Source organism: Xenopus laevis, chromosome 3L (assembly GCF_017654675.1).
Source record: "Xenopus laevis strain J_2021 chromosome 3L, Xenopus_laevis_v10.1, whole genome shotgun sequence".
Classification (NCBI taxonomy): domain Eukaryota; kingdom Metazoa; phylum Chordata; class Amphibia; order Anura; family Pipidae; genus Xenopus; species Xenopus laevis.
In genome coordinates, this window is record NC_054375.1 from 141,419,678 (window position 1) to 141,442,381 (window position 22,704).

The 22,704-nt window shown below is 43.9% G+C and overlaps 1 protein-coding gene across 6 annotated transcripts in view; it reads right to left on the reverse strand.

The window, feature by feature from the left end:
• The window catches only part of tacc1.L (transforming, acidic coiled-coil containing protein 1 L homeolog), a 55,736-nt gene that overhangs the window by 23,330 nt on the left and 9,702 nt on the right, over window positions 1-22,704 (reverse strand). For 2 of the 6 annotated variants that reach the window (XM_041587114.1, XM_041587117.1), the window contains exons 1-2: window positions 16,026-16,442; window positions 6,528-6,604 (exon numbers count right to left, since the gene is read on the reverse strand). In XM_041587114.1, coding sequence (XP_041443048.1) covers window positions 6,528-6,604; window positions 16,026-16,147 — 199 coding nt within the window. In that variant the 5' untranslated portion in view covers window positions 16,148-16,442. Of the gene's footprint in view, window positions 1-6,527; window positions 6,605-16,025; window positions 16,448-22,704 lie in introns of those variants that run through there. The other 4 variants (XM_041587118.1, XM_041587116.1, XM_041587113.1 and 1 more) reach the window with 3 other exon arrangements.

Genomic DNA, 22,704 nt, shown 5'->3' on the forward strand with positions numbered 1-22,704 from the left:
TATATATATATATATATATATATATATATATATATACACACACACACACACATATATATAATATGGTGCCCAGCAAACACGGGCTAAAAGTGCTAAACAGATTATATGGGAAACATAGAATTAAGGGAGATGTGCTTTTACTGCAGCAGATTTTCTTAACCAAACTGGGTCAGTTAAATCCATTCTCCTTTGTGGCATTTCCCCTTTATTGATGGCAACAGGCCGTGTATAGGAGCTCATACAGATTGCCCAGTGCTTTGTCACCGACAGGGAACATCCCCGGCACAGCTTTCTGCCTGACACACACTGGTCGCTTTGTTCTCACTTCCTCTCCCAGAGCAGCCCCTGACATCAGAGTCCCGCAGTGCATCGCAGGCTGACAGATGGAGAGCAAACTGACAAAAACAGGCTTTAAGTCTGATTTCAGACGGAAACGAGAGATTTGGCTATAATAAGACTTGGCAGCAGATGCCTGTTTTAAGGTCAAGTCTAACGCAGTTCTGGGGTTTAACACATATATATGTTAGTTCTGAGTGTCGGTGTAAAGTAGGGCACAACTGTGGGCTCAGGACAGAGTAAAACAGAGCAAGGTGCCTGACTGATGCAGATGGAACGTGGGAGTGCAGATTCCCAGAAACTACTAATGGTTCAGGAATCAGCACAGAATCAGGCCAGTCTCTCACACTGTGCCTCAGGCTAACGTAACATGGCATCCAGAGTGGAGATCAGTAGAGTTGGGCACAGACACATTTCTCCAGCTGCATAGTATAAGGATGCACTCACAAAAATATATATTACACAAAAGCAATGAATATCTTGTAAATGATATACTTATAAACGGTGAGTTCTGATGTCATCAGTTATAAACTGAAATTTGTGTATTATAATAAATAAAGTACCCCCAGTTGCAAAATATCAGGATATAAGAAGTTACCTCGGGGGTCCATGACCTGTATAAAAACACTCGCCATTCGGCCTCGTGTTTTTATATGGTCATGAAACTCCTCGGTAACTTATAATATAGTGGATAATGTACCCCCTTATAAAGATATTATGTTACCGAGGAGTTATGTGACCATATAAAAGCACGAGGCCGAAGGCCGAGTACTTTTATACAGGTCACATAACTCCGAGATATAATAATAATATCTTTATAAATTTCAGAAGGGGGTACATTATGCATTATAATTTACATTTTTTGTAAAATGTCGGGATGGGGGTCAGAGGGGTCGTGTCCAATTCTGGTCGCCTACGTCCGAATACGGTGCACCGGCGTCCAATTCGGGTGTGCAGGCGTCAAATTCAGACCCGCTGCATCAAATTCGGCGGCCGGGGACCCCTGTTATAATCGGCACGTTCTGACATCAGTACGCGCCGTTTATAAGGATATAATTTACATTCTGGTCCCATAGGAAAATGCATTATAATTTACATTTTTTGTAAAATGTCGGGATGGGGGTCAGAGGGGTCAGTGTCCAATTCTGGTCGCCTACGTCCGAATAGGGTGCACCGACGTCCAATCGGGTGTGCAGGCATCAAATTCAGACAGGCTGCATCAAATTTGGCGGCCGGGGACCCCTGTTATAATCGGCACGTTCTGACATCAGTACGCGCCGTTTATATAGTGAATAAAGTACCCCCTCTTGTAAAATATAAGGATATTATAAGTTACCGAGGAGTTTCATGACCATATAAAAACACGAGGCCGAAGGCCGAGTGTTTTTATACAGGTCATGGAACTCCGAGGTATCTTCTAATATCCTCATATTTTACAACTGGGGGTACTTTATTAATTATAATACACAAATTTTAGTGAGTCATGTGACAGAAATTACATCACTACTCACCGTCTATAACTGATGACATCACTACTCACCGTTTATAAGGATATAATTTACAAGATATTCATGGCTTTTGTGTATTATAAGGATATAATTTACATTCTGGTCCCATAGGAAAATGACCAGACTGTAGATTATATCCTTATAATTTACAAGAGGGGGTACTTTATTCACTATATAATTTACATTCTGGTCCCATAGGAAAATGACCAGACTGTAGATTATATCCTTATAATTTACAAGAGGGGGTACTTTATTCACTATATACTATATATTGACCTGGGGATTCCCAGAACTATTTACTAGAGTGGCCATTACTGATGTGTCCAGGTATCTGGTTATGTTACCTGCTGTAAAGTTTTGGTCACATGGGCAGCTTTTAACACTCTGATGTCATGGGAAATGAGGCTGGAGCTACAACTGGATTGTAATTGGGCATGGGGATGTCCATCAGATGAGGCCCTGGGAGTAGCAAGTGAAGATGGCCATACATGGGCCGATGCACTTATTTGGAGAGGTTGCCAAATGAGTGGATCTTGCCCCCATATGCCCACCTTGAGTGAGCAATAATGGGTGCATCTCATCATGAGCAGTGACTTGCTTCCTAAAATTCATCACTAAGCACAAGTATTTAGAGCTAATGGCTGATCTGCTCCTAAACTAAAATCAAGTTTGTGGCTGCCAAACCCTTGTTTATTTTGAGCCCTGCCTACCCAGTGAATGGGAGATGTACTTTCGAGGTTAAGGAAACAGGTGCAGGACTTGGTATAGTCTATAGGCTATCATTATAGATTAGATCAGAGTCAGACTGGCCCACTGGGGCTGCTGTATCGGGGACCACCTCCCCGGGCCCCCACTTCAGACATAAAGCCTCCTCTGCCCCCCCCGCCCAAGCTGCAAACCCTCCGTGCCTACCCCCACCAGATAGGGGCCAGGGAGGGAGGTCAGAAGCCAGTGGGTCTGGGCTGGCGGGGCCCACGAGGGCCGTAGCCCACCGGGTTTTTTCCCGGTGTCCCGCCGGCCCAGTCCAGCCCAGGATTAATAGTAAATATTTGGGCTGCGCTGATCTACCCTCATTCCCAGTAAGGACAATGCCACACGAGCTTCCATTTCCACCAGTAACTGGAAAAACCAGAAACTACCACATTAGCCTAAAAGATCAGCAGGTAAAAGGGTTGTTCACCTTCCAAACACTTTTTTCAGTTAAGTTGTTTTTTGATTATTATTCACCAGAAATAAAGTTAATTTTCAATTACTTTCCATTATTTCTTTTGTACTGTTTTTCCAAAATCTAAGGTAAACGGTGGATGTTCGTGTCTCTGGTGTTTGAGTCTGGCAGCTCAGTAATTCAGGTGCAGACTCTGAACAGTTACAATTTTGCAACATTTAGTTGATCCATTTCTCAGCAGCATCTCTGGAGTATTAGCAACAATTGTATCAATTCTAACAGCTGCCTGTAATGAAACCCAGAGATTCTGCTCAGCAAGGACAAAGATAAGAAATGTATCAACTAAATGTATCCGTTTAGAACAGTTTACAGGGTCGGCGACCCCCCCTCCAAGAGCTGCTTCGGAATGTGAAAAATTACACTTTACACTTCAATATTAGAAAAACAGACACACATAGAAAGTCACTGGAAAAGTCGTTATTACTGGTGAACTATCTGAAAACAACTAGTTGTTTGAAGGTGAACCACTCCTTTGATGGTGAGCAATATGGCAACTCCAACTCATAATGTGCAACTATGGAGAGAGAGAAGGAATAGTTCCGTGCACACAGCAAGCAATCCCATTGTATTAAAGAGCATATTTCCCCTTTAACATGATATGTTCCTCTTGTAATTGTATGAGGCACCGGGAGCTGAGAGGCAGACTTTGTCATTAGTCAGTGGGAGCTGGAGAGCTGACAGGCCCCTCGTACTGTTTGAAGAGCTTTTGTGAGGAATTCTCAGAAGCAGCAGAATTGCCACATTATTGGCGTTGGCCACGCATAGTTCTGCGGGGAATGTTTCCAGGGCGGCGGCTGAGGAGCTTCGGGCAAAACACACTTTGTAGGGGCCCCGTTATGTCCAAGAAGGAGGAATGCGGAACCTTAGGCCCTTGGCTGTTGTTGTGGGGCCCCTGGCTGACAGTGTTGTTTTATACATGATATAAGAGAATTAAACTGGAGGGGATAGTATAGGGGCATCAAGTTGTTTATGATGGAAAGGGAAAGCAGGACACTGCTGGGTTGCTAATAAATGCGACACTATTATAAAAATGTTTTCATTTGGGCCTAAAATAAATAACCTGATTTTTCCAACAAAACAGCAGTTCTTTTATACTTTACGGCTGAGATTCTACCTATCTTTATAGCAGACCCGTATCTGAAGCCCGGTCTGTGCATCAGTGTAGGATTTAATACTATAAGTCACAGCAATAAGGAAGCTCAGCAAAGCAAAGGTAACCAACCATATTAAAACTTATAGGGGGTAATGTTGATTGGCTGCTATCTCTTATAGCAGCCAATCAGCAGAACACATTTACTGCTCACATGTTTAAAAGCAAAGATTCGTATTGGTTGCTCAGGGTTACTGTGCCTGGGCAAACGTTGTGGCTTTTATTATATATGGGGGTTAGTATGTTACAGAACATTCTATTCTATTCTAACATGCCATCCTTTTCCAGTTTACAGCTTTCTTGCCTCTGGGGGTCACTGACCCTGCCAAACAAACAAATGTTCTGTGAGGCCACAATTTTATTGCTGCTTTTAAATTACTTAGCGTTCAGGTCCTCTCTTATTCATCTTCTGGCCTCACATTTAAACCACTGCCTGGTTGCTAGGATAAATTGGACTATAGCAACCAAACAGCTGAGCTTTCTATTCAGGTCCTCTCTTATTCATCTTCTGGTCTCACATTTAAACCACTGCCTGGTTGCTAGGGTAAATTGAACCATAGCAACCAAACAGCTGTCGAACGTAAAGCTACATGATTTAAAAAAAGAAACATAAAAAAATTAAACTGATTGCCAATTATCTCAGAATATCCCTATGTCACACTAAGAGGTCAATTAATCAGGCAAGATTTGATTGGATGCTATGTGTGCTATTTTAGTGCTATTTTAGTAAATCCGCCCCAGAGACCTGCATCAAACAGTTAAAAAATATCATCTGGTGAGGCCGCCAGAAAGAAATGCCAAGAATCCTTTGTATGTAGCCAGTGATATGTGTCTGCTCGCTCACACTACAGCTTGGTATGTGCTCTCTGGATACACAGGCTACACTACTTATACAATACCATTTACTTGAACCCTGACAGTTGTGGGTCCAGGCAATTAACATTTGGGACAGAAAAGGGGTGATTCTAAGTGTTTTTCTGCCCAGACTGGCACCCAACCCTTGTGCCATTGCCCAGAGGAGCTCTAGGGTCACATCAGCATTCAGCCTGGAATAAAGCAGCTCTGTGGGGAGGATATAACGGGAGGAAACAGTTAGCGGCTCATATGAGATAAATTTAGGATTCCGCAGATCCTGTGAGTCATTCGCCCACATACTGCTTGTCTGAATCACAGGCACAGAGAAAAACAAACGGTCAGCGTATGTTAACTGCTTTCATCTTCCTGAGACAAGATGAACACTGGCCTACATTCCCTTCCCTAAGCACTTCAATATACTGGCCTCAGCCCCACTATACACTCTTCTCTTGTGTTACTGTGCAGCCCAATGCATAACCTGCTCATTATCAGTGTATAGAGATACTCAGCATCATTATACACAGCAGCCTGGTCATTATCAGTGTATAGAGATACTCAGCATCATTATACACAGCAGCCTGGTCATTATCAGTGTATAGAGATACTCAGCATCATTATACACAGCAGCCTGGTCATTATCAGTGTATAGAGATACTCAGCATCATTATACACAGCAGCCTGGTCATTATCAGTGTATAGAGATACTCTGCATTATTATACACAGCAGCCTGGTCATTATCAGTGTATAGAGATACTCAGCATCATTATACAGAGCAGCCTGGTCATTATCAGTGTATAGAGATACTCAGCATCATTATACACAGCAGCCTGGTCATTATCAGTGTATAGAGATACTCAGCATCATTATACACAGCAGCCTGGTCATTATCAGTGTATAGAGATACTCAGCATCATTATACACAGCAGCCTGGTCATTATCAGTGTATAGAGATACTCAGCATCATTATACACAGCAGCCTGGTCATTATCAGTGTATAGGGATACTCGTCATCATTATACACAGCAGCCTGGTCATTATCAGTGTATAGAGATACTCAGCATCATTATACAGAGCAGCCTGGTCATTATCAGTGTATAGAGATACTCAGCATCATTATACACAGCAGCCTGGTCATTATCAGTGTATAGAGATACTCAGCATCATTATACACAGCAGCCTGGTCATTATAAGTGTATAGAGATACTCAGCATCATTATACACAGCAGCCTGATCATTATCATTGTATAGAGATACTCAGCATCATTATACATAGCAGCCTGGTCATTATCAGTATATAGAGATACTCATCATCATTATACACAGCAGCCTGGTCATTACCAGTCTATAGTGATTACAGAGCAGCAGACCTATTATTAATGTACATATATCAAACCACCCATGGGGCCGTGTAGCAGAAGGATCACACACAGAAATACCAGCTGTGCTTGTTACCTGGCACTGGCTCCTTTACAGGTGATGGGATCGGAGTAGCCGCCTCGGGTGTGTCAAAGTTTCCCTCGGAATCTGAGCTGCAGTGGAAAAGAAACCAGTTTAGTTAGATTCCTCCCATTGTCTCCAATCAGATTGCTATCTTGTCTTTCTAATGAGGCTGCTTGTGTTGGCCCTACACAGGGGGACTGAGTCGTAACTGCCTCTCTAGCGTAGGTGTGTAATTATTGTGTCACTAAGTGCTTACAGAATATACATTCAGTACAATACAATGGATTTATTTGACTCTAAACCAAGGAAATCCCTCTGCTCAGATACTGTTGGCAACATTTCCCAACACTCCACCTATGTCTGAAGGCTGATCAGATGAAAGAATGGGAATTATAGGTTACTCTGGTTACACTTGGGAAGGTGAAGCTAAATTCACCCAATTTGGGGACACCGGTACATGCGGTAGACTGAAAAAGCGGTGCCACAGCACATAAAGCAGCCTCCTATAGACTTTAATAAAAATTGCCTGACAATCGCTGAGCACTTGCTGGGAAATTTACACTGAATGGTGGTCTGCTGCGCCACTTTTTCAGGCAACCAAAAACGTGGCACTTAATGTGCTTATATCATAATAAAACAAGAATTATCACTTTAAAGGGGTTGTTCACTTTTAAATTAATATGATGTAGAGAGCGATAGTCTGAGACAATTTTCAATTCGTTTTCAGTTATTATTTGTGGGGTTTCGGTTATTTAGCGTTTTATTCAGCAGCTCTCCACTTGCCGAATTGCAGTTTCAGCAATCTGGTTGCTAGTGTCCAAATTACCCTAGCAACCATGCATTGATTTTAATAAGAGACTGGAATATGAATAGGAGAGGATCTGAATAGAAGGACGAGTCATAAAAAGTAGCAATAATAATAATAATTCATTTGTAGCCTTACAGAGCATTTGTTTTTAGATACGGGCCAGTGACCCCTATTTGAAAGCTGGAAAGTGTCAGAAGAAAATAATTTAAAAATGTAATAAGATAAATAATGAAGACCAATTGAAAAGTTGCTTCCCCAGGCAACCCGGCCAGCCGTGGCACCCCCTCCACTGCGCGCACATGAGCGCTGACCGGTCGTGTCACCCCCTTCAGGTACGCTCTCCTTTCATGTAAGGGCGCGCACATGCCCACAAACAGGCGCAGGACTGCAGACAAGCGGAACTCACTCAGCCGTACTAGGGGTAGGCAGCAATGAAAAGTACGTGCTTGACACCCCCCAAGCTTTTCGCCCTATGCACGTGACTACTCTACCTACCCCTAGTTCCGGCCCTGATGGGCACTGGTGCAATGTTCGGTGATACTCGCAGCCAAATGTTGTAACTGAACCTGGGCTCTCACAATTCACAATCTGCACATTTCCCATAAGGGAAATGTGTCAGAACACAAGTTGGCAGGAACTGATGGACGAGGATATCTGGATAATCTACTGAGCCCCCTCTAATGTAGCAGACGACTTCCCATTGTTTCATAACAGACTGAATGATTTATTAAAGGGATGGAATCTGAACGGCAACTTGACTCTAGGAGAAACATGAAGTGAGGCCTGGTAACGTCTATATCTGTGATTCCGAAACGGTGGCCCCTGGAACAGTTAGGGTGAAATTTAGGAGTGGAACAATACAAACGTTTTTCCTCTGTGACTGCAAAGAGGAGCCTGAACCCAAAAAGACTGATGATCCTCCGGTGTAGACACAAGAGGAGAACATCAGCAATCAGTCAGCAATCGTCAGGCCACAAGCTACTCCCCAGTGGATGGCAACTGTCAGCATCATCTGTCAGTTTAGCTAGCGACTGGATTATGGGAGTTGTAGTCCAATAACAGATGAGGGTTTACCACTAATCCCTTAAAGTGCCATAGCCAATTTCCCAGTTTAGCTGTGGAGTGCAAGAGAAGCCCTGCAGGAATTCAGCCATAATTATAATGTTATCATGAACTCCCAGGCCACAGCTGTTGTTTACACTGACCCTATAGAAGCCCTGAATGAGATCAGGGTCAGCCAAGAAGGACACATCCTGACATGTATTCGCAACTGTCACCTGTCACGTGACCTTGAGTGCCCTGATTGACGCAGTTCATGCAAAATAATGACCTTAAAGGGAAACTGACACCTACTGATATAGCACCCTGCACCCCTTATCAGTAACTGCCCTCGGCCAAGCTGCCCGTAATGCAACTGCCAGCCACACAGAAGCCTTTCTCTGCAAAAGGCAAAGTTAATCATCTGCATCCTGGGAGAGTTTACATAGTAACACTTTAAATCATAGCTGTGTTTGTTTTCTCAAGGCCCTTCCCGTCACTATACACAGCACCGATCCCTTTCTCTGAGGTGCAGGCAGCTGTATACAAATAATGGCTCTGGATATTTTATTTATGCAAATATAAAAATAACATTTACATGGCTGAACATGGCACTGAGCTACACTAAAGTTGCCCACACACCTGAAGATCTGCTCATTTAGTAAGGTCCCCAAACAACCGGATCTTTTCCCAAATATGAGGTGGGCAATATTGGGCTGATGGGCCCAAGGATCTGATCACGACGGAAATAGAGGTGTTCGGAGCACATCAACGAACCACTGTGGTCCTCTCTGCAAACTGTCCGATCAAGATCTGGCCAGACTTTCTTTTAATAATCACGGGAGGAAACTGTAACTGGGATTTAGACAAACCTAGATGCAGCCTGAGAGGCAGCCCACTCTCCCACTCACTCACACATCCTGACCAATCCTTGAGTCCTGTCTTTTTTAATTACTTTAAGGAATGTTTTGCAAAACATAATGTCTAGAATATTTCTGGCACATACCTGCAAGTTGTCTGACTAGAGCTGATCTGCCTAAATTCTTCGAATTTCAAAACTTGCCGGGCCCTTTCTCTGGCCGTCTCATCCCATATCTACAGGGAAGTGAGCGGTGCTGTATATACACTGTGTGCCCAGCATATTATATATATATATATATATATATATATATATATATATATATATATATATATATATATATATATATACACTGTGTGCCCAGCATTGTATATACACTGTGTGCCCAGCATTATATATACACACTGTGTGCCCAGCATTATATATACACAGTGTGTATATATATATATATATATATATATATATATATATATATATATATATATATATATATATATATATATATAAACTGTGTGCCCAGCATTAGATATATACACTGTGTGCCCAGCATTATATATATATATATATATATATATATATATATATATATATATATATATATATATATATATATATATATATATACACACTGTGTGCCCAGCATTATATATACACTATTGTGTGCCCAGCATTATATATACACTGTGTGCCCAGCATTATATATACACTGTGTGCCCAGCATTATATATACACTGTGTGCCCAGCATTATATATACACAGTGTGCCCAGCATTATATATACACAGTGTGCCCAGCATTATATATTCACTGTGTGCCCAGCATTATATACACTGTGTGCCCAGAATTATATATACACTGTGTGCCCAGCATTATATATACACTGTGTGCCCAGCATTATATATACACTGTGTGCCCAGCATTATATATACACTGTGTGCCCAGCATTATATATACACTGTGTGCCCAGCATTATATATACACTGTGTGCCCAGCACTGCAGGCTTATTATCAGTTGTAATGTGGGAACCAGCACAATGTAACAGTAATGTAAAAATAAACTGGTGTGTATACAATAAGCAAATATGCTTCCAGGTCAGGGTATATAAATAAGAATGATAAAATCCTCTAATAAAAGTTTGTGTTTCTGGTTAAGCACAGTCTGTAGTTACTGCTTCACACTCCCACATCCCTGACTTTTCACACGCTGCACCCATCCTCTGAATTCCCTTCCCTGTCCCATTAGACATTCCCAGAACCTCCAGCCTTTAGACACTTAAAGGAGAACTAAACCCTTAAAATGCCATATTTTATATACTGAACGTATTGCACCAGCCTAAAGTTTCAGCTTGTCAATAGCAGCAATGATCCAGGACTTCAAACTTGTCACAGGGGGTCACCATCTTGGAACGTGTCTGTGACACTCAGCAGAAAATCAGGTTGGTCTGTAATATAAGCTGATGTTACAGGGCTGATTATTAAATTCTGATGCTAATTGCACTGGTTTCTGTGCTGCCATGTAGTAATTATGTGTATTAATTACTAATCAGCCTTATATTGTGACATTTCTATTCTATGTGTACTGTATATTGTGAGTGGGTCCCTAAGCTCAGTAAGTGACAGCAGCACAGAGCATGTGCAGTGAATCAGCAGAAAAGAAGATGGGGAGCTACTGGGGCATCTTTGGAGACACAGATCTTTACTGCTAAAGGGCTGCGGTTGTCTGGAGCTGGTACAGAAGCCCAAAACATAATGTACAACAGTTCTAGCTACTGCTTTAGTTTAACTTTCCTTGTCCTTTAAAGCCTTTGCAGCCTGTACCATGTATAATGTCAAATTGATTAATAATTGTATTGTACTGTAGTACAACCAGGGAAGGGATGCTTAAAGTTTTTGGTAAGAGAGTTGCTTTTTAAATTATTTGCCTTCTTCTTCATCTGACTTTCCAGAATTCCAGAGGATAAGTAAACCTTAAAAATAAGTGAATGTAAAATTGATGAGGGGGCTATTCTAAGCACTTTTGCAATGTACATTCATCATTTTTTTTTATTATTTCTAAGATATTAAGAGATGCATGTATTGTTAACGTGAAGGAATGTTGTTACAACAGCACCACCTGCTGGTCATTTTTCGACCATTCTGACTATCAAGTAGTCAAGGAAGTTGTCAGGAGAAAGAAAGAAGCTGCTCTGATGTTCTTCTGCTTAGGAAAGTTTTAAGAAAGGTTTCAAATGTTTTTCCTAAGCAGAAGAACATCAGAGCAGCCTCTTTCTTTCTCCTGACAACTTCCTTGACTACTTGATAGTCAGAATGGTCGAAAAATGACCAGCAGGTGGCTGGAAGAGACAAAATACTGGCTGATTAGAGAACCCCAGTGTGCCCGTATCTCAAGGCTCTAGCTCTGATGTGAAGTTCCAGCATCACCAAATCCCCATCAGCAAGTTGTGCCTGGCCCAGAAAGCTTTCCTCCTACCAATACAATGGCGTTCCGCCCAGGCGCTGAGATTGTTTGCCAAATATTAGAATTGTTCTTAGCAAGACTGGAACTCCAGTGCGCATTCCTCCTCTGAGAGAGAGAGGCTCAATCCTAACCCTCAAACGTATTTATTTTTAAGCATTAGCAGAAGTGAAACAATAGGCATCCCTGTGCTGTTTTTAGCCAGCTGAGCAGGAACTGTAAGGAGACAAAGTTCTCCCCAAGCAACGCCTTGCTGCGTATTAAAATGGCCTTCCACTGAGAAAGAAAAGCAGATTTGTATTCGGCTAGAAATAGATGGGTGATATACCATTCATTTTATTAGCTCGGTAATTAAGCATTGTATTAAAATGGACATTAACATGTAAAGTAGGCTTTTTTATTTTCCTACCCACAATTACTATAAAACTGAAGGCTAGAGTATTTGCCTGTGCAAATGATAACACGTGATTTTATTTGGCTCTGTGTGGAGGGGGCACCCACTTTGCTGTTCCCTGCCTGACAGTGCCGATATCTGCCATAGGCAATGTGTCTTGTACATGTGAATCTGCTGCAGAACAGGGAGGCGTTTTAAGCACACTGACTCTCAATGAAAAGCACAGGCCTAGGGCTACAGTATTCACTGCTTTTCCTTCTCACCAGGCCCTCTCTTATATCTCTTATATCTCTTATATCTCTTCCACTCCACTGATCCCTGTCCTCTGTGCCATAGGATGGACCGGGTACTCACTGAATAGTACTGTATGGACCTGATACCAACTGCAGAGACTGAATAGTACTGTATGGACATGATAGCAACTGCAGAGACTGAGCCAGGGACGGAATAGTACTGTATGGACCTAATACCTACTGCAGAGACTGAATAGTACTGTATGGACCTGATACCAACTGCAGGGACTGAATAGTACTGTATGGACCTGATACCAACTGCAGAGACTGAATAGTACTGTATGGACATGATAGCAACTGCAGAGACTGAGCCAGGGACGGAATAGTACTGTATGGACCTAATACCTACTGCAGAGACTGAATAGTACTGTATGGACCTGATACCAACTGCAGGGACTGAATAGTACTGTATGGACCTGATACCAACTGCAGAGACTGAATAGTACTGTATGGACCAGATACCAACTGGCAGAGACTATGCCAGGGACTGAATAGTACTGTATGGACCTAATACCAACTGCAGAGACTGAATAGTACTGTATGGACCTGATACCAACTGCAGAGACTGAATAGTACTGTATGGACCTGATACCAACTGCAGGGACTGAATAGTACTGTATGGACCTGATACCAACTGGCAGAGACTGAATAGTACTGTATGGACCAGATACCAACTGCAGAGACTGAATAGTACTGTATGGACCTGATACCAACTGGCAGAGACTGAATAGTACTGTATGGACCTGATACCAACTGCAGAGACTGAATAGTACTGTATGGACCAGATACCAACTGGCAGAGACTATGCCAGGGACTGAATAGTACTGTATGGACCTAATACCAACTGCAGAGACTGAATAGTACTGTATGGACCTGATACCAACTGCAGAGACTGAATAGTACTGTATGGACCTGATACCAACTGCAGAGACTGAATAGTACTGTATGGACCTGATACCAACTGCAGAGACTGAATAGTACTGTATGGACCTGATAGCAACTGCAGAGACTGAGCAAGAGATGAAGTAGAGAATTGATCGGTTACTGAGAGGCTGAATCAGGCTGTATAATATTTTCCAGTTGATTAAGGCCAATGCTTCCAAATACAGGTCCAACACTCTGGATTACAGTTTTTTCTACTACAATTGGGGTCCAGCCTTCTTGCCCTGCCCCCAGCACCTCTGTCTCTATCCCACCCATCTGCTTATTGCCCTCACCACTGACAAGTGATCGTACGGCATGAAAGATCCGTAAGGGGTTTAGGCTGAGCCCAGTCTCTGCTTATAATATCAAATGAAAAAGGTTGGCACAAACTGGATCACTCTCCACGATGTCTTTAAAAAATTTATTTATTAAGAACAGCAACATCCCAAATGCCTTACGCGTTTCGTGCCTTTTGGGCACTTAATCATAGGCACGAAACGCGAAAGGCATTTGGGATGTTGCTGTTCTAAATAAATAAATTTTTTAACTACATCGTGGAGAGTGATCCAGTTTGTGCCAACCTTTTTTATTTGATATTCTGTCACAGTGCCTTCCTGAGCTGAAGGCTTAAAGGAGAAGGAAACTCCCAGGGCGCTAAACCCCTCCCCCCTCCCCTGTGCTGCCCCCCCTCCCTCCTCCCCCCTGGCCTACCTGTCCCCCTGGGCAAATGCCCCTAACTTTTTACTCACCCCTCTGCGCAGGTCCTGTCCACGGAGTTCGCAGTCGCCATCTTCTCCCACGCGCGTCTTCTTCCTGCTCTGACCGGCGTCTTCTGGCGCATGCGCAGTAGGAACAGGTAACAGTACGGCTCTACTGCGCATGCGCCGAATGTCACGAAGTGAAATCGGAAAACTTCGTGACATTCGGCGCATGCGCAGTAGAGCCGTACCGGTACCTGTTCCTACTGCGCATGCGCCAGAAGACGCCGGTCAGAGCAGGAAGAAGACGCGCGTGGGAGAAGATGGCGACTGCGAACTCCGTGGACAGGACCTGCGCAGAGGGGTGAGTAAAAAGTTAGGGGCATTTGCCCAGGGGGACAGGTAGGCCAGGGGGGAGGAGGGAGGGGGGGGCAGCACAGGGGAGGGGGGAGGGGTTTAGCGCCCTGGGGGTTTCCTTCTCCTTTAAGGTGTGAGCACCTGGATCCCCCAATGCATTGGGTAAGTTAACCCCTCAAAAAATGTACAATTTGGAGCTTGAAGCACTATACAAATTATTTATGTATAAAGACTCTGCTCATGTCCATGTTCAAACCCTACCGGATCACTGAGCAGCTCCAGGTACTGAATGATAATCATTAGGGCTCATGTGCCACGAGCTAAATTGCACCAAATCAGATTGAAATAGTTCACTACAAGTTACATACATGAAAGCAAATATTACACTTTTAAGATGTCAGAAGCCTCACAGAACTGTCAGTTGGGAGGGGACCCGGTGGTTGTGGCCAATCAGGTTATGCAAAAGGGATGTTATTTGTTCAGGAAGTGAAAACGACAACAGCACTGACTGTTCTGACTCCCCAATGAGCCCTTAACTGTGGCACTGCCTTCTGTTGATAGTGAGTGCCAATGAGTGGCCCTATGATACAGCTCATGGTCATTATCAGTGCATAGAGATACTCAGCATCATTATACACAGCAGCCTGGTCATTATCAGTGTATAGAGATACTCTGCATCATTATACACAGCAGCCTGGTCATTATCAGTGTATAGAGATACTCAGCATCATTATACACAGCAGTCTGGTCATTATCAGTGTATAGAGATACTCAGCATCATTATACACAGCAGCCTGGTCATTATCAGTGTATAGAGATACTCTGCATCATTATACACAGCAGCCTGGTCATTATCAGTGTATAGAGATACTCAGCATCATTATACACAGCAGCCTGGTCATTATCAGTGTATAGAGATACTCTGCATCATTATACACAGCAGCCTGGTCATTATCAGTGTATAGAGATACTCAGCATCATTATACACAGCAGTCTGGTCATTATCAGTGTATAGAGATACTCAGCATCATTATACACAGCAGCCTGGTCATTATCAGTGTATAGAGATACTCTGCATCATTATACACAGCAGCCTGGTCATTATCAGTGTATAGAGATACTCAGCATCATTATACAGAGCAGCCTGGTCATTATCAGTGTGTAGAGATACTCAGCATCATTATACACAGCAGCCTGGTCATTATCAGTGTATAGAGATACTCAGCATCATTATACACAGCAGCCTGGTCATTATCAGTGTATATAGATACTCATCATCATTATACACAGCAGTCTGGTCATTATCAGTGTATAGAGATACTCAGTATCATTATACACAGAAGCCTGGCCATTATCAGTGTATAGAGATACTCAGCATCATTATACACAGCAGCCTGGTCATTATCAGTGATACTCAGTATAACTGCACATTGTGGCCTGCTAATTACCAGTAACTAGAGATACTCAGTGTGACTATACAGTGCAGCATGGTGACATAGTAATGAGTCCACCTGTAGGTTTCCATCAGTGAATAACTACAATACCCAGAAGCCCCCGGCAGCCCAGTATAGATTACGGTGATGCAGAGAGGGCGGTTATAATGAGAGCAGGAGCAGATAGAGATGAACAGACAGACAGTCAGTAGGAATAAGTAGCCCCAGCCCGGCACTGCCCGTGTCACTCACCCAGACTCCTGGGACCGCTCCTCCTCCTCCTCCTCCTCGGCTCCTCCGCCTCCCCGAACCGCGGACCAGGTCCACTTTGCCCACTGCACGGGGGACAGCACTTGCCACGGGCTGAACGACATCGCCGCAGAAAACTTCCGTGTCACCGAATAAAAAGCCCCTTCCCTCCTGTGTGACGCACACAAGCCGGGCCTAAGCAAAAGCGATCAGAATCCCAGCCGGTGCCGCTCACATCTGGAACCAGCTCACTGCTACCGACCCCTCCGCGATCCTACCGGGCTGCAGCCAGTGCCCGAATGTGCCTGCAGGACCGGCAATCAGCTGTGTGTATCCGAGCGCGCCCCCTGCCGGACATACTGCGCTACTGCAATAGAGATCAAAGCCCACGCTGCAGCTGTAGCGCTCATGAGTCACAGCACAGCTCTTACCAGCAGGTTGATCCTTCCGCGCATTACTGCACTGCTGCTACTTAGGCATGGGAGGGAGACAGTGTCGGACTGGGACACCAGGGAGGCACCCAAAAACCCTTCTACCAAGGGCTAGGGTTTACACCTTTTCCGGGAAAAATACGGCCTTCCTATATCTTTTTTCCCTATTAGCAACATTGGGATTAACCATCATTTTTACCAGTCAGGCCGGGAAAATACTGGTCAGGTGGCAACCCTGGGCCCACCCAAAAACCCTTAGACCAGGGGCCCACCCAAAAACCCTTAGACCTGGGGTCCACCCAAAAACCCTTAGACCAGGGGCCCACCCAAAAACCCTTAAACCTGGGGCCCACCCAAAAACCCTTAGACCTGGGGCTCATCCAAAAACCCTTAGACCTGGGGCCCACCCCAAAACCCTTAGACCTGGGGCCCACCCATAAACCCTTAGACCTGGGGCTCATCCAAAAACCCTTAGACCAGGGGCCCACCCAAAAACCCTTAGACCAGGGGCCCACCCAAAAACCCTTAGACCTGGGGCCAATCCAAAAACCCTTAGACCAGGGGCCCACCCCAAAACCCTTAGACCAGGGGCCCACTGTAAGTATTATTTTCTTCATTCAACCTCTATTCACCTATTCTCTTTTTTTTTTTTTACATACTCTAACCTATTATCCCATCTATTTAGCCTATTTATTATCATAGAAATAGACAATGGCCATGAAATAGGCCAAATGGTTAGAAGCAATAGGGCCCACTGACACCTGAGTCCACCATGAGTTTTCCTGGTATCCCGTGGGCCAATCTGACACTGAAGGGAGACTTTACATGCTGCGCAATGGCTCATTGGTATCGAGGTGTATTATAATAATAATAATAAATATAATAATGCACAGAGCATAGATATTATTGCATAGTTAGTTGACTGTACTGGGGTTTAAAATAGGTCTTCACAAGTACACAGAGGCCAAAACATCCCCTCACCAGCCCAATAAATAGTGACTGTCTATTGGATCTTACAGCAGCCCCTGTGGCATTTGCCAGAACCCACAGATTGCCAGTCTGGGCCTAGGTCTCACCTAAATTCAGCAACTGTGTGGCGCCACTAAACAGAGAGGTCTCCTATGCAACACAGCTCCTGGGGGTTGGGTCCTCACCATACATGGGAGCTCAAACTGTGCACAGCTGAACTACAACCAGTACAAGAATGCTAAGTGCATAGTGTTATGGTGGCCAGTCAGGGCCGGATTTCAGTGGCAAGCGTCCCTAGGCCTATCGTCCGCCACTTGTACCGCTCTAGCGAGAGCCGCTGCACCAGAGCACTGGGGTCCTGCGCGTCCCCAGTGCTCCTCAGCAAGCGGCTGCATGTCACCCCTACCAACTTGCTGTCCTGGCCTGTGGCTAGTCATTGGGTGGCATGGCACATTGCCATTCTATATCTTGCCTCGGTAATTAACTATTCCTTTGGATGCTGCTTCTTTCTGCGCAGCCAGGCTGCTAATTGTCTTTAACGGCTGGCTAATTAGTCTTTCACCAATTGGGATTTGTATTCGTTTAGATTTATACCCCAGGGTGGAACAACCCCTTGTCTATATATATATATATATCCGGTATATAACAATTAGAAAGCATTTACCAATAGCTTTCAGGGGATGCTGGGGGTTGCAGTTTAAACACAAGAGGCTGTATATTAAACTACTTTGTGACATGTCTCTGGGGTACCCCGACAGCCTAATATCAAGTGGTCCCCAGCTCCCCCCCCTTCAAACAAACTCTGCACAGAGGAGGATTCCACCTCCCACACACACATACATCAAAGTGAACAAGTTTCTCATCTCCTCCCCTCTTGGCTGGAATAGTTCAGCCGCAACAAAATAGAGAACAAACAAGGAGGGGAGTGAGCTGAAGAGGAACAAAAGGAGCTCCTGGATGTGCAGCTGCCTATAGGCCCCAGGCTTCCTGATAACCAGCTGCACTCACCCCACATCCACTTCCACTTTTTGTGTATTGTTTAGACATTTAACCCAATCCTGTCTCGTTAGGGGGAACTTGTTGCAGCTACAAGGTGGATTAGGCCCAGTCTATAGATAAGCAATGCCTTGGGCTAAAGCACAATAAATGTCTCTTGAAGAGTCCACAGCTCGAAACATGTTGTGTTAAAGGGACACTGTCATAGGAAAACATGTTTTTTTTCAAAAGGCATCAGTTAATAGTGCTGTTCCAGCAGAATTTTGCGCTGAAATCCATTTCTCAAAAGAGCAAACAGATTTTTTTATATTCAATTTTGAAATCTGACATGGGGCTAGACATATTGTCAGTTTCCCAGCTGCCCCCAGTCATGTGACTTGTGCTCTGATAAACTTCAGTCACTTTTTACTGCTGTACTGCAAGTTGGAGTGATATCACCCCCTCCCTTCCCCCACCCCAGCAGCCTAACAACAGAACAATGGGAAAGTAACCAGATAGCAGCTCCCTAACACAAGATAACAGCTGCCTGGTAGATCTAAGAACAGCACTCAGGGATCGCAGTTCAGGGGAGCCATCTTCCGGGTCTTTGGTCATCTGAGAACGAGACCGGCATGTCGGATGTTCATGTTGGAGCAATATCCTGGTTCGCGACAACTGCGCATGCGCCAATATTGCCCAAGCGGCGGAAGAAGACACGAAGACCCGGAGGATGGCTGCCGTGAACTCTGATTCCCTGAATCTGCACCGAGGGTTAAGTAAAAAGTTAGGGGCATTTGCCTGGGGTAGCAGCTAGGGGGGGAGGGGTGTCTTTTTGGGGTAGGGGGGTAACGTATTTTTTAATAAGGGGTTTGTTTCTCCTTTAAACCCAAAGTTTATGGGGCCATTAAATAATTTTACTGTGGGGCCCAGTAGCTTCTTCTTATGGGCGATCCTTTCCTGAAAACTCACGTGTGCTTTCAGTCAAGAAATAATCTGCCTTGAAATTGTATTTTCCATGATTCCCGCTCACATCAGTGCCGGGCAAGATGCCCAACATCACTATGTGCCATAATCCATGTGAGATGCAGGGAGGTGCCAGATCTTCTTTCCTCCACAAAAGGCTGATCCACATACGTCTCCCCTATCAGCGGGGGTGGTCTGTTCCACTGTGTTGGGCAGGGAAGTTGCAAGGCAGCAGCACATAAAGGGAAAATGGGGATTATCTCCCTTTTATGTTCCCTTGAAGAATGACCACAGAGCTTACAATGTGCCCAGAACATTCCCTTTCATTCATTCATGTTTGAATTTGTATACATCAGTGGGAGATGCCATGCTGGTTACCCCTGCTGAGGCATTCTCTGTCAACAACTATAGCACAAACACTTTCTTTATGTGTCTGTGCAGTGTTGTTATTGAATTAATTATAAAATAACTGAATGGCTGAAGCAGCCCCTCCCCATGATGCAGTATTGTCTTACTATACACATTGTCCCCCACTTTCCCTGTCAATCTCTGGCCTCACTGCACACACTCTATCTCTAATCCCTAGGGTCCCCGTTACTCATTCTCCCAACACACCTGCAGGGCAGATCCTATTAAAGCGCTGATAAAGCCGTAAAGGATAAAGGAATTTTTGGAGAGGCGCATGCAGCCCCCAGGCATCCAGTTGCACAGCCCAGTACTGAACCCTTCCCTGTATATAAGAACATGTTTGTTATTACTCAGCCCCTGAGAGAGGAAATAAACACATCCTGTCAATGGGTGATGGTTACTGTGATATTTTGGGGGCGTGCAGCTTACACTGGGGAGAATCAACCTGCCGGCCTACATCTGCGGAACTGGGGTGTACGGCAGTAGGTAGTTTGGAGGGGCTTGTGGGAGTTGTAGTCCAACAACAGTGAGAGAGTTACTAATGGGACATCCCTGACGTGCACTATGAAGCACAATGAGCAGAGTGTTAAAGGGCAACTATTCCCTTATTATGTATTACAGCAAAGAGGAGCTCGTCCCAAATGTCACCCCAAATCACCCACAGGCTGTATTTCCAGGATAATCAATGCCAGCAAATTAGAATTCTCCCAAGATTCCAGCCTCCCTGGTGAGACAAGAACCTCAGCCCTAAGCCCTAGGGGTCCCAGCAGTGGGTTACATGAGGATGGTCCAACTTCAAGGGGGTCACTGCTGAGCTGCATCATCTTCCTATTGTGATCGTTGGCTGATAACATTTTCTGCCTGATCCATACCTTCCTGAGCCCTGATCAGTTACTGAATTGTGAGAGTCACAGTTTTGGGCACAGACCCAATTACTCTGATAATAAACTGCTGACAAGTGTCTGGTCGTATATATATATATGAACATGTTTTTATCTGTGTTGCTGCCATGTTTTCTCTGCCAAGACCTGATCCAAAGCCCCTGAAGAAACAGTGCCCCCAGTGGTCGGTCTAATACTAAATAACAGAAAACTTGCACAGATTTACTATTTTACATAGGAGCCAGTATGAGCAGTTGCACCCTGGAGTGCATGGCCCATGAGCGTAACCCTAGAAGGCAAGGGGGATGTCACGTATTGAAGGAACAGTAGCACCAAAAAATTAAAGTGTTTTAAAATAATGAAAATATCATGTACTGTTGCCCTGCACTGGTAGAAATGATGTGTTTGCTTCAGAAACACTACTATAGTTCATATAAACAAGCTGTTGTGTAGCAATGGTGGATATTGAAAAAAGCCTATATGGCACAGGTTAAATAGTGGATAACAGATAAGACCATTATGTTCTACAGAGCTTATCTGCTGTGTAACCTGAGCCTTTTCTCCTTTGAATGGCTGCCCAGCAGCTTGTTTATATAAACTATAGTAGTAGTGTTTCTGAAGCAAACACATTAGTTTTACCAGTGCAGGGCAATATTGCATTATATTTGTATTACTTTAAAACACTTAAATTTTTTGATGTTACTGTTCCTTTAAGTACACGATTGCTTTCATAGAAAACTCGCTCTGCAATGCTGACTTCCCCTTTCCCAAGAGACGTTTGTTTTAGGGCAGTGCAATATGTCCTAGAGCAGCTGCTCGACACGGGTGGGAAGGGTCTCGTCACATTATAAAAATGATGCTCGTCTGCGTGTGCTGCCTTATACTGAAATGATTTACCTTCAGAACTAATTAAAGCTCAGAGTTGTTGCAGTTGACATTCATTTTCTTTCTAGTTTTCAGAAAGTCACACTTTTGTACACTGCCAATATAATGAATTTGATACAACAGCACCACCTGCTGGACATTTCAGCCAACCACACAGAGTAAGAATAGATTTCCTTGGTTCTGTTTATGTCATAGCCCTGTACATCCCATTGTTAGATTTCATCTCTCTTAAGCTGGCCATAGATGTTGAGATTTTTAAAAGATCTGATCCTCATCGTGAGACCGCGATTATCTCGGAACGATCGTACAAATTTACCATCAACTAAAAAGACCAATTTGCCAGGAAAACAAAGGGGAGCTGCCTGCTTGGCCCTGCAAACATAGATAGATGGGGCCGACAAAGATTTTTTAACCTGGCCGAACAATTTCCTGACAGATGTCGGCCGAAAAATCGTAAGATGTACGATCGTTCGAATCCCACTAACCGCACGATAATTTTGAAGGATTGGTCGGACTTCCCTAAAATCGGTCGTTCGGCAAGAAGAATCGTCGCGTCTATGGGGAGCTTTAGTTCAGTTTCACTTTGCTTTCACTCTGCGAACTGTCCTTCAGTTTTGCTTCTCTCCCTGTTGCTCATTGAACTTGTTCTCCCCATTCTCCTGTCCTTGTCTTCCAATAAAACACCTTATTTGCTGCACTGCCATTTATAGGCGGCAGTTTAGGTCATCTGTCTGTTTTATAGCTAATGACAGTTGTTTCCATGGTAACAGCAGATTTTTCTCTCCTCTCTTAGTCCACATTTAGTCCACATTGTTAGACCCTACATTTACACACAGAAGAGCTTATTATTATTTTTATTATTATTATTACTAGTACTAGAGGACAATGATGATAGCGGGGATAAAGTAGTAGAATGGCACAACAAGCCGAATATTAATATTTCAAATGGAAGTAATAATACAAAATGAAATATATATATACTGTATATATATCCTTATATAAGGATGGTATAAGAAGCATAAAATGTGCCCACATTGGTTCAGAAACACTGGGCATGCGCAGGAGATAAATAATAATTTTTTGGATTTCCCATGCACCAATCCCCATTGCTCCGGTCCTGATGATGAAATAAAAGGAAGGGGACGGGGTTGATGGACATCAGCGGGCATA